This window comes from Mustela nigripes, chromosome 2 (genome assembly GCF_022355385.1).
Source record: "Mustela nigripes isolate SB6536 chromosome 2, MUSNIG.SB6536, whole genome shotgun sequence".
NCBI classification, from domain to species: Eukaryota; Metazoa; Chordata; class Mammalia; order Carnivora; family Mustelidae; genus Mustela; species Mustela nigripes.
In genome coordinates, this window is record NC_081558.1 from 211,269,865 (window position 1) to 211,283,116 (window position 13,252).

At 47.7% G+C, this 13,252-nt stretch overlaps 1 protein-coding gene across 1 annotated transcript in view; it reads right to left on the reverse strand.

Annotated features, from left to right (window-relative positions):
• Positions 1–13,252, reverse strand: part of HLCS (holocarboxylase synthetase) — a 206,952-nt gene that overhangs the window by 141,389 nt on the left and 52,311 nt on the right. The window contains exon 6 of the mRNA XM_059392331.1: positions 9,661–9,932. Coding sequence (XP_059248314.1) covers positions 9,661–9,932 — 272 coding nt within the window. The remainder of the gene's footprint in view (positions 1–9,660; positions 9,933–13,252) is intronic.

Here is a 13,252-nt window from a genome sequence, read left to right on the forward strand (position 1 = left end):
CTTAATCTCACAAAACAAACTGAGGGTTGCCGGGGGGAGGGGGTTTGGGAGAAGGGGGTGGGATTATGGACATTGGGGAGGGTATGTGATTTGGTGAGTGCTGTGAAGTGTGTAAGCCTGGTGATTCACAGACCTGTACCCCAGGGGATAAAAATATATGTTTATAAAAAATAAAAAATTAAAAATAAAATAAAATTAAAAAAAAAAAAAGGGAGGGGTAACTGGCGCCACGTATTTTAAGAGTAACACAAACACAGACAACGGACTATGTTTTCTCATCTTTCAAGAAAAGCTGGACTAAAACAAACCATTGCTGGCAAAAAAAAGTAACTCGTGATGAGCCCTCATGCTTCTTGCATGACGAGAAAAAGCTGCCAAAATCTTCCACAAAAACTCCACCCCATGAAAACATGGATTACAATCGGGGGCGAAGACGATGCCGATTTGTTTCACGGGCACTCACGGCACTGCCACCGAAGAGCTCAAAAGAAACAATGAATGACTCCGAAGTTTAAAGAATAGTAAGAGGGGCGCCTGGGTGGCTCAGTGGGTTAAGCCTCTACCTTCGGCTCAGGTCATGATCCCAGGGTCCTGGGATCGAGCCCCGCATCGGGCTCTCTGCGCACAGGGAGCCTGCTTCCCCCTCTCTCTCTGCCTGCCTCTCTGCATACTTGTGATTTCTGCCTGTCAAATAAATAAAAAATAAAATCTTTAAAAGAATAGTGAGAGTGTGATCAACATGCACTCTTTGTACTGGGAGCTTTGCAGACGAGTCTCAGTACCACCTCCCCGGATCCCGGGGCAGATACAGGCTCCTAGAAGGAAGGTGTCACGTGTCTGCTGTCTTTCCCCACTGGGTCCCAGAGTCCACTGTAAAGGCCTGCACACAGCTGGTGCTGAAGAGAAATCAGCTGATGAAAAAAGCAGAACCTGAGATCAGGGACATCGCATGGATGAGGAAACAGTGGCTTGCGTGGTTTCTGATTTACCCAAGGTCACTCATGTAGTAAAAGGCGGAAGTGGAATTCCAACCCAGGAGAGGAATACCCCATCCCAAGATCTAAGCTCCTAGGTCAAACCAAGAGTCTATCCTCAATAATCAGAAGGCTCAGTAATCAGAAGGGAGTGAACCATGGGGAACTAAGTGTTTATGCAAATATTTCCCACAATGGATACCTTACCATCGTGTCTAGGGATTTTGTTTGTGGTTTTGTCTGATTTTTTCCTATTTGTTTGTTTGTTTGTTCTGGAAATCTGGTATACCAAGAGATTAAAGCACCACCATCGAGAACATGGAAGGACTGTGCTGTGTGTTTGGGAGAAGGCGCCGGAAGAAGAGCTTCCACTGGGTGGGGTGCACGGCAGAAACCCTGCCATGGCTGGGCAGCCCGTCCTGTGTGCCCCTGAAACCAGTGATGTTCACGGCTCACATGGCTTCCCTGGACAGTGACCTTCTCCCTCACTCTTCTGAACCGTAAAACCTGGGATGCTTCAGGTTATCCAACCGCTAAATGTGCTTAATGGTAAGAGAGAGACAAAGAAGGTCCAATTCTAACGAAGCGCCCCCTAGAGAGCACATGCTGCCACTACCACAAAATGGCACCCTGAGCAACTGAGCTCACCCTAGTTAAAAAGAAAAATCAGCTACACGACGTGAAAGCCAACATCCTAAAGCACTAGAAATTAATGTGGAGGCATCTCTGGGAAAATAATGGGCCACTTCATAATTCAATTCCAGGAGCGTGGCATGTGAAAGGTTAACTTATTCAGGTGTTGAATTGGGGCAAAAAAAAAAAAAAAGGCATTTGATGGAGAACTTGCCAGAAGAGCCAGCCCTTCAGTCGTGACCTCTGGAGTGAAAGGCTGGAGTTATATACGAAACCTCAATTTAGAAGTAAACATTAAAATGAAGGTTTCTTTAAAATTCCCCAATAATTTTCACTTTAAAAGTATCAAATTGGCCTATAAAAAAAAAAGCTCACACTAATTACGCCAAAGCAATCAACTTCTTAAAAACCCTTTATTTCACAATTACACCAACATCCCATTAATTTGGGACACTTGCCCTTGTATTTATTCTTCGCTCATTACCTGTGTGCACATTAAGAGTACACCAATAACACAATACAGGCATTAATATGTAAAACATCAACAAAAGCCATCTGGAAAGCTAATGAATAATCAAGGGATTTCAAATTAAACTACAGAATTTTCCCTTAGAATCTTTAGGACAACACTGTCAAGTTCAATCTATTCACTTCGCCTCCAGAATCAATTTTTCAAACCTTATGACAGGTCTAATCGCTTCCACCTGTGTCTCTCGCTTGACTCTTGACTGGCATGCTACCAGCCAGGGTGGAAATGTAGACAAAGACCCCTATTAGGATCCGGCTGTTTCTCTACTGTGAGGTCACTCAGCCATTAAATTAGTTCCAGCCCAATTTCTGTCTCTCAGGCCTCGACTTCAGGGGAGGAGGGCACGCAGGAGAGCGGGTTAGGGGAGCAGAACGAGAAGAGCAGAAAAGGGGAGAGAGATGTTTGGGACTGAACGGACACACATGCAGAGAGGCGAAAAGCGAGCACGGGCCCCAGATTCTGAAATAAAAATACTCTTTCTCAAATGATGGTGGCCATTCTCCCCAGTGCGATTTCCCCCAAAATGTTTTCAAAAATGTTGTGCTGGGATTGCTTTTCCTCTTCGTTCCCTTTGCTCGCAGAAGTCCACTGTCTCCCATGCGAAGGGACCCTACTTGCCAAAACCATTTCAGCCCTCCAGAGGTGCTGGGGAGAGGCTGGCTGCTGGAAGAGGCAGACCCGGGAAGATGACCCGATCATGGGGGTGTCCAGCGCCCCAGATCTCACAGCTGAGGAGAGCAAGGCCCCGGGAAAGGATACTGCCCTAGTTACAGAGCCAGATGGTGATAAAATCTTCAGTTCCGGCATTTTCCCTACCAGACCGGGAGATTTATGGCATCGGGAATGATGACTGACACACAGTAACGGCTCATAAGAAAGTCACCGACCAGTCTATTTCCTCCCTGTATCACCTTACCGACTGCACACTTCTCTCTGCCCAAAGCCCTTGCACTCGGAGCAAGAAGGTTGCACACAACGTGTCCGAGCTGAATGTGCACGGTGAGCTGATTCTTCTAACGCACTGTAAGGCCCATCATCCTCCCGCAAGAGCCTAACACAGTACCTGGCATAGAGAAGGTACGCCATAAACGCTTACTCTATGAATGAAGGCCAACTTAAGCCGGAGAACTCAAGGGACTTAAACAATATTAAAAAAAAAAAAAGGTATTTAATAAGGAAATCTGTATTATTCTTTACAAATAAAAAGGAGTCTGCCCTTGGTCTGTTTACTGAGGATATAGAAGTATGCGGAGGAAATCAGTATCAACAGGTCTGTGGCCATCTGGCTCCCCACAAACCGTGGTTTCACATATGCATTACTTCAGTATCTGACAGCGATTCAGTGAAAGTCATCAAAAAAGATGATATACGTCAAAATCTAATAAGGGACAACTCCAAAATTATCATGACTCAGTTACTCCCAAGCTCTCGCTCTACGACCTAGTCTAATGCCTTCCCCACAGCAGAGACTTCTCACAAGATGGGACAGAAGGTGATTTCCCAACCACGCCGTACCTCTCCATGCCGGCGATGGACCATGCTAACCTATCGCCCCCGCCGGTGCAGGACCCCCCCCACCACCTGTAGCTCACATCTGCAAACAGCTTCCGGGGTGCCCAGCTGTAGGATGTGACCAGGGGACACAGTAAAGTTCACTGGCCCGGATGCAGTACCGAGCCCACGTCCTTGGGACTCCATCCAGCTCGCTGAGCTAACTGGTCACAGGAAAACCTACCAGGAAATTGGGCAGAAGGAAAAAGAAAGGTGTCGAATGGCAATCAAAGCCAGCATCGCATCCAAAAGGTTACCATGACGACACAGCAGAAAACATATTTCAGGGTCAGAAACACATGCCAGGGAGCACAACTGGAGCAAGGAACACAGGGTGAAATTATGCGTCCTCATGGCCCGGTGGGCAGCTGAGCCAAGTGTGACTACTAGGGGACCAGCGCTCGCAGACATGTTGAAGGCGAGCCCACGGGCCCTTCAACTGCCTTGATTTAGTTGCTCGGAGCAGCTGCCTTATCTCCCCTGGTTGCTCCCTTTCCCCCGAGCTCCTGCCCCTCTCCCGGTTTACGGACCCCTTTAACACTCCCAGCTCCGGGGCAGAGGGGAGGTGGAGAGGGGCTCTCGCCCCTGCCTGCTTTCATACCTGGAGATCAGATGAAAACTTTCACCGTCTGTCTCAGGGCCACGGTAGCTTAGCTGGGTTTGTAGCCAAAGAAGAACAGACGGTGCCCTCCAAACTGTCTGTCGGGAGAGAAATTTCCAGATCGCCCTAGATTTGCACTAGTGACCTAAGAAAAATACCTCTAACGACACCGAGTAAGCAGTGAGACAGAATCAGTGTGAGTATCAGAGTAACTGTTTGCAGCCACGATGTTAGACCTTGGAGGCACTGGGGCTATCACGACGTGAATGCTATTTAAAGGTCTCCAGCTACCTTTCTGAACAGTCTGACTAATAAAAAGTACATGCTTGGGACAAAGGCTTCTAATTCTCCTCCATATCTGTTCTCCACTCCTCCCTAGTGCTCAGACCCCAATTTTCAGTGGATTCGTGGATGCTGAGTATAAAGACCACATTTATTTCTTAGCCTTCTTTGTGGGTGGATATGGTCCTATGCTTAAATCCCAGCCCGAGAATATACACAAAAATGTCATAAGCGATTTCTGGAAGGAGTCCTAAGAGTGGAGCCACACCCTTCTCACCCCTCCTCCCGAGTGCTGGCTAAGACGAGAACATAAATGTCGGGGTACCACTTGCTGAGGGGGGCCGAGGAACTCAGTTGCAGCCTTGACACGGTGGGCCACACGCTGCCCGACCCTGGGCTGCCCGTCTCGGCCTCTCTGGTTTATGGGACAGAGAAATAACCCTAAGGCTCAAACCAGTTTGAAACCCTTTGACATGGATGGATGCCTGTCTAATCCTAACCGACCCAGAGGCTGGCACCTGGATGGAGTGTGTCGAGGCTCCGGTCTCTCGCAGGTCACAAGAAATGCAGCCTGAGAGGGAGGGTCATCGGGGCAGGGAACGGTAGACGAGAACATACGTCTCGAAGGTTCGTAAGTGGACTCGGCTCCCGTCAAACAGCTGAAGAGCACCTGCTAGGAGCCTGGCTGTCTAGAGCTTGGGAGGAAGACCGTGCAGCTGTTAGAAGCGATACCATCACAGGAACCAGCTCGGAACACTCACGAGGACAGTGTTTCCACCCCTGACATGCTCAGCAAAGTTCCCTGTAAGAGACACGACCTCCCCAAGAGCTGGCCGGGCTCAAAGGATGGAAAAGAAAACAGATGCGACACGCGGTCGGCCACCAGCAGGCGGCACTGGAGCCTCTGGGTGGCGCCGGCAGCACCCACAGGTGGGAAGACAGACGCCTCGCCATGGACAGCCCGCAGCCTCGCGCCAAAGATGCCATCCAGGGATCACCCTGGCACGGTTTCATTCAGCTAAGGGACCTGCCATCGGACTGAGAGAGAAGGGGTTGGGCAGAGTATCAGAGCCATTAAAAGACCAGAGTTTTTAGGCTAAAAATCTCAACTCCTGGTGAGAGCTTTGTTGGTTTTTCATACAGAACCATTCGAGGCCTACCCGAAGTCTTCAGAAACTTCTATCTCTTCAGAAACCATAAGGCTAACCTAAAAGGCTGCCATTTCACCCTAAGAACAATAATACTCAGAACCCCCAAACCCTCACTGAGAGTGGGTGTCAGAAGCCCATCCCTCTGATGCACAGCTCAATGTGTTACAGTTCAAGACCCTCCAAAAAGGCAAAGTCCCGACCCCAAGGACACCAGGCCCAAGGGCACGACTAGGAAACCTACCTACCGCCTGTGGAGGGCATCCTTCCTCTCCCTGCCCCGGGAGATTCCACGGTCCCCATCTCAGCCCCTGCAGCCAGGGGCAGAGAACACGTCTGTTTTAAGTAGGAGACTGCCAAAGAAGGTTCCATCCCCCGAGATCCTGAATCTGCTCAAGAGGAAGTAAACGAGCAGGCTGGTAGGGCTGCCTTCCTGGAGGAGGCGGTGAGAGTTTTAGATGGAGGGAGCGGGGAAACAGATATTTGGGACCGTGGCAGACATTTCTGGCTGTTCCCAGGGTGGACTTCCCACTCCCTTCTTAGGAAAAGAACTCCCAATTTTTAGCTGCCACAAGTCTCCACGGGTGGGCGGGAGAGCCAGAGAAAAAAGATTTTGGAAACTTTATAATAAAGATCTATTATCTAACTTAAATTTTATTTCTATTCTAGACCCCAAGGAAAGAGGCACAGAAGTGACCGGTACAAACACAGAAACATGCATGGAGTTCAAACCCAGGACATGCTTTTGGAAATTCTTCTTCTGCATAACGGGCCTATGGATGTGGTCGGTTCACAGAATCAATTCCGTATATGGTAAATTCTGATACGGAGCTTTCCACATGCTGGTATGATACTAGAGTTGGACTCTGATGACCCTAGGCACTAAAAAATACCGTATGAATCTGGTCAATACATTTAAAGTATATCGAAGCAGTGTCTGGAAGATAAAAGCTTTCAATACATGTTAGCTGCTATTATTATTAATGCCATTATTATTATTATTATTATTATTATCATTACCACAACAGACTGCTTCCAGGAGGAGAGCCCTCGTGGGATCAAATATAATATTAGCTAGAGACATGGTTTTGGTCTGGGGCACGTGGGTGGCTCAGTCAGTTAAGAGTCTGACTCTTGACTTTGGCTCAGGTCATGATCTCAGGGTCGTGGGATCGAGCCCCGCATCCGGCTCCCCACTCAGTGCGGAGTTTGCTAGTCTTTCCACAGTCTCTCTATCTCTCCCCCTGCCCCTCCCCTCTGCTCCCTCACACTCTCTTTCTCTCTCTCAAATATATTAAGAAATCTTTAAAAAAGAAGAAGAAGAAGAAAAGAAATGGTCTCTGGCCTTACTCTTCGCAGGGAATAAGCCCTATGTTTCATTTATCCATCTCCCAGTCCCTTTGTGGACAACTGAGTTTTCAGCATCAAGGTGACCTCTTCAAGTTCCTTCTCCTAAAAAAGGCTACAGCCCATCCACCCCACCCCACCCCCAGGCCCTGCTCAGCAGGCTTGCTGACGCACGAGGCTGCAGTGAGTAACTTTATCTCGCCAAGTTCGGAAGGAAGCCATGCGAGCCATGGAAGAGGACATCTGTACGTTTCGGTGAACAGCCACGATTTATTTATGCGGGATCTGCTCTGTGCCAAGCGGAGGGATTAATCATTAATCATCAAAGCTATTTCATTCTCCATGCTTTACAGAGACCAGGCAAGAAGAGAGACAAAGACGCTTCCTAAATGCCCTTGGAAAAACCAAAATATTTTCCTCTTTTGTAAAAATAAAAACTCGTAATCCTACAGAAGGTTCTGACTCTGCTATTGTCCTGCTCAGCTATATACTTTTACAGACTTAAGTTGCCTAAGACAGAATGTTTAAAAAAAAAAAAAAGTTCAGTATCAAAAAGGAACTTACCACTGTTCAAGGGTGCTAAAGCAGTGTATTTACACGGCATTTTTTTCCTATCCTAAAACAAGTGCTCACCGGCATGTAAGGAAACCCAACCGTCTGATGACACAGGGGACGGGCCATCCACTCAAGGCTTGCAACCCGCTTCATAATCACTGCCCACTACACGAGCTCAGAGACTGTAATTCCAGTGGTTCAAGATTGTCCCAACATAAAATATTCTCCACTTATTGCCCAACAACAATGGGCAAGAAGTGACAACGTTTTGGTTTTTTTTCTCTTTTTTTTTTTTTAAGATTTTTTTTTATTTATTTGAGAGAAAGAGAGAAATTGAGAGAGCACGAGCTGGGGGAGGGGGAGAAGGAGAAGCAGACTCCCCGCTGAGCAGAGAGCCGGACGTGGGGCTCAATCCCAGGACCCTGGGATCATGATAAGCCAAAGGCAGATGCTTAACCCACTGAGCCCCCCAGGCGTCCCATGATGTGCCAATATTTCTCCATCAAAATTTAATCTTCCAAAATCTTATGTCAAATGCCATATCTGATTTTTTATTTGGAAAATATGATGATAATGGGTCACCTTTTCAATACAAATGGTGTTCTCCCGGGCAACAAAGGATTATCACAGAGTTCCCGGCCGCAAGCAATGATTCTTCCATATACAGACACAGGCTTCCTCCTTCTCAGAGGAGGGCAGGGGACCGGGGAAGGAGGAGAGGCAGGAGAGGGAAGGACCCTATGACAACACAAAATAACACAGCAAACAAAAACTGTTCGCAACCATGGCTCCCACTGCCCCCCACCGGCTATACCCACCTCGCTCCATGGACTCTGCTCCACGAATGCCTTCTCTACACACTAGTCACACAGAACCACTCCATCCATGGCTTTGAGGATAACAGTCAAGAAAATTCTAAGCTGATCTCATCATTCCATGTCAACATATGATCAAATTCCAGAAATTACTAAGAAAGACTAAAATATTTCCCTATGGTGAATTATGTCTGCATCTAATTGTACAGTCCATGAGTGAAAATGCCCAGAAACTGTGAATCCAGTGGGGTTTTGCGGGGGGCGGGGGGGTTACATTCCTGAAATTTTAGTCCCATGTTGAAGAAGATGCTTTTTTTTTCCCCTAAAGATTTATTTATTTATCTGATAGAGAGAGACACAGCAAGAGAGGGAACACAAGCATGGGAAGCGGGAGAGGGAGAAGCAGGGTACCCGCTGAGCAGGGAGCCCAATGTGGGGCTCGATCCCAGGACCCCGGGATCATGACCCGAGCTGAAGGCAGACACCCAATGAGTGAGCCACCCGGGCATCCCAGGAAGACGCCTTTTTTATTCACTCCCTCTATAAGCCAACTTTTTAAACGAACTATCTCAAAAAGGAATATTGGTTAATACTAATTTAAGACTAAAACAAATTCCTTTCATCTGTTTGCCATTTTTTAAACTTTAACCAAAGTCCATGAAACAGAAGAAATAAGAAAGATAACTCAGTAAGAATAAATCTCGAATATTTAAATGGGATTAGAGAGCGCCTGCAAAACGTACTGGATAGGGAACATATCAAAAGGGGTTTCCAAAAGTACAGTTTCCGATTCGTTTCAGTCGAACACAGCTCGTGGGTCGTTGAAATGCCCTGTCCAAATGCCCCCGCAGAACATCTTCCACTAAGTGTTGAATGCTGATTACAACAACACAAAAATAAAATGATGGCCTGTGTAATAACACCACTGCTTAAAGATATTTTTCCATAGTTTTCTCCAAGGATCATCTGCAAGGCCAACCACTAAGGGAAGAGGTCACAAGACACAAAATCCCCTTGCTTTCAAATACAAACCTAGGATCAAGGAACATTTTTAAGCTTTTCTTCCTACATTTTACCCCTCTAGGACAAGGGTACTCCCCCTTGCTAATAGGCTCACTGAGAGCTCTCCTTCGTTTCTACACCTTCTCCCCCAGCACTGGCCAGACGGGACAGTCAACGCCACTGGGCTCCTCCGACAGGTGCACCATGTCTGGCCAGAACTTACCCGTCTAGAAGATTCATCGTGGTGGGCGCCACTTCAGCAAACAGAATCACTTTTCCGAGTCGCTGAGTCTGCAGATTCTGTCGGTAGATGTCTAGGTTAAAATTTTCCGAAGAGAAGGCCTCCACATCAGTCAGCACAGGTAGAGCAGATGGCGTGATTTCCATTTCAGACGTGTAGGATGAAAGAAACTTAAGGGAGAGCTTGCTGGATTTTATGACTCCTTCAGGATCTGCATGCTTCCCCAGCCACTGCCTAAGAGGATCCCAGATCTCCTGTGTTAGAAAGAAATGAAAAGGTTGTAATTCAGCAGTACATGAGGAGATGGTAGCCTTTCCCTAAAACGCCATTTCGGTAATGTAAGTACCTCCTAAGTCATGATTAGTAAGAGCTGCGGGAACATATTCTGGATGTCTGTGCGATCATACAGCAGACATCAAGTGTATGCAATAGGCTTTTCTCGTTAAATACAGTACAGGGCTGTAAATGTATTTTCTCTTTCTTACCCTTTTCTTCATCGCCTTTTCTTTACTCTAGCGCCCCTTCTCGTGAGGATATTGTACAGAATACATAGCACACAAAATGCATGTAAATCGGCTGTTTATGCCACTGGTGAGGTTTTTGGTCAACAGTCCACTACGGCTAGTTAAGTTTTCAGAGAGTCAAGGTTATATATTTTAGGGGAGTCAAGGTTATATGTTTTTGGGGAGTCGAGGTTATATGCTGTGGACGTTCGGCAGCACTGGCGGGGGGCGGGGTGGAGGGGGTCCCTTTATCCCCACATTATTCAAGAATCAATAGTAAATTGTTCAGAAGCCACGATCCAAAGAAATACATACAGCACCTTATTAAACTTTCTATCTTACATAATATCCCAAATCCTTAAAAGTCTTCTCCAGGTCTAGAGTTCATCAGTAATTCTCTACTCTGTGCCTTTTGCAGAAAATGTACAGCTTTAAACTTTCACGCCTTAAGGAAATTCATTATCCTAGTTGGGGAAATATTGTAAAATGCCTCTGACAGGAGTCACAGAAGACAAGGGACTAAGACAGGAGCATCCGCTGTCCCACTCTGGAGGACCTCTACGTCCCCTCCTAGACAAGCTGACCCCCACCAGCCACTGACAGGGCACCAGCAGGGAGGAACGTGACTTTCCCATGGGGAAATGATGGGGAACCCAACAGCTGCTTTCTCTTTGTCCAAATACGAGTCCAGGGGGTTGGGAGGGAGGCAGAACCTACCAGAAACCCTGCCTCACCCAGAACGGAGCTCTCTATTCTTATCTCTACCGCAAGAAGGGGTCCTAGAGCCTCCCAGAAGCCTGTGACTTCCTCTTAGGCCCTGGAGGGCCTCCCTCTGGAGTGGGCTAGGAGGTGGGAAACCAGGGAACTGTGGGATCAGGGGACTCATCACCCCGAGAGGCCAACACCAAATGTGTTCAGATCAGACAGTCACAGTAAACACAGATCCGGGCTGTTAGGCCACCTTCATGCAAACGCCAGGCCTTTCAGAAGACAAATGTGCCCTTCTGTTAGCACAAGGGTACGCGCCAAAGGTGCACATGGCCACAGAGAAGCAGCTTCCAAGGTGAAACTTCACTGAGCTAAATTCAAGTAACGTACCACTAAAACTCACTTCTTTTTTTTTTTTTTAAGATTTTTATTTATTTATTTGACAGACGGAGATCACAAGTAGGCAGAGAAGCAGGCAGAGAGAGAGGAGGAAGCAGGCTCACCGCTAAGCAGAGAGCCTGATGTGGGGCTCGATCCCAGGACCCTGGGATCATGACCTGGGCTGAAGGCAGAGGCTTTAACCCACTGAGCCACCCAGGCACCCCTAAAACTCACTTCTGCTTGGTGAAACATACAGAGGACAGAAAGACTCGATCAAATGAAAAGAGCGGCTCCTCACCGCACTCGGGTTTGAACAGTGGAGCCGGAAGAGACATTTTGAGGCGATCAGACGCGGGAATCCGGACAGTGCGGCTCAGACAACAGAGGTTCACTGTCAGGTTCAGCAGGCGTGATCACGGGACCAGGGTGGCGTAGAAACACGGCCTTAATGTCAGAAATGCGCATGTGTCACAATATCTGTGGTTACCCCCAGAACAAATGAAGCAAATAAGGCAAAATGCTAATAACTGTTAAATTCAGCCCATGCATATTTGGGATATCTATTACACTATTCTATTTTTCTCTAGATTTTAAAACTATTGTAATTAAAAGTAAAACAAAACAGGGGCCCCTGAGTGGCTCAGTCGGTTAAGCGACCAACTCTTGGGTTTGGCTCAGGTCATGATCTCAGAGTCACGAGATCAAGCCCCGTGTCGGGCTCTGTGCTCAGCACAGAGTCTGCTCGCCCCTCTCCCTCCCCTTTGGCTCCTCCCCTGACTCACACACACGCTCAGTCCCTCAAATACATAAAATCTATAAAAAATATTTTAAAAGGTTAAAAAAAAGGTAAAACAAAATACAGAAATGGTAAAATAAACATTAACTGTTATAAAAATATCAGATTCAACCAAAATGTTTGGTCAATCCATTCAGGCGACAAATGTTATGATATTCTGGGGTGCCTACCATATGGCAGACATTTTCATAGGTTCTGACATTCAGTAATGAACAAAGGCGCCAAAGTTCCCATCCTCAAAGGGCTTATATTCTAGCATGGGAGTCAGATCATTTTTAAAAAATTCATCGGCACAAGACATAGAATGCTGGACAGTCACGAGTGCCAAGGAGGGATGATACGCAGAGAAGACAGATAAGAAGTGCTTGGAGGAGGCCATCGTGGGGAGGACAGATGAACCCCGGCGGGAGGGAGGAGTGGGGGTGGGACAACATAAGCCACACAAGCCCATGGCTCTTTAGTGATGTAGAGGCTCCAAGGGGAGCATCAGGAGGGACGGGCGTGCCCGGAACACAGAGCAAGCCACGAGGAAGCCAAGGAGCCCAGAGGACAAGCCGGAGGGGCACCCACGCTGCGCAAGGCCTGAAGGGCCACAGTGGGGACTGAGGCTTCCACTCTCGGGGCAATGAGGAGCCGTGGAGGCTTCGAGAAAGGGAGCGTGGCGACCCCCTGGTCACAGTCACTGTGGGATCACTCACTCAGCAAGCCGCCCTGAGCGCAGATCAAGGGGGGTACATGGAAGCGGACACCAGCCAGGACACCTGCAGAGCTCCCGGGAGGGAGATGCCAGCAGCTGGACAGGTGTCACAGTGGCCTGTGAATGAGCCCAAGCCACCAAGTCAGCCAACTGTATATGTAAAACAAGGACATGCAGGCTTCTCTTTAAAAATAAATAAATAAGGGGCGCCTGGGTGGCTCAGTGGGTTAAGCCTCTGCCTTCGGCTTGGATCATGGTCTCAGTGTCCTGACATTGAGCCCCGCATCGGGCTCTCTGCTCAGCAGAGAGCCTGCTTCCTCCTTTCTCTCTGCCTGCCTCTCTGCCTGATCTCTCTCTCTCTCTGTCAAATAAATAAATAAAATCTTGTAAAACTAAATAAATAAATAAATACGAAATAAATAAATAAATAAGCCCAACACTTCGGGCCGTAGCACCTGGAAGGAGGGGGCCAGCCCCCCGAAGCACCGA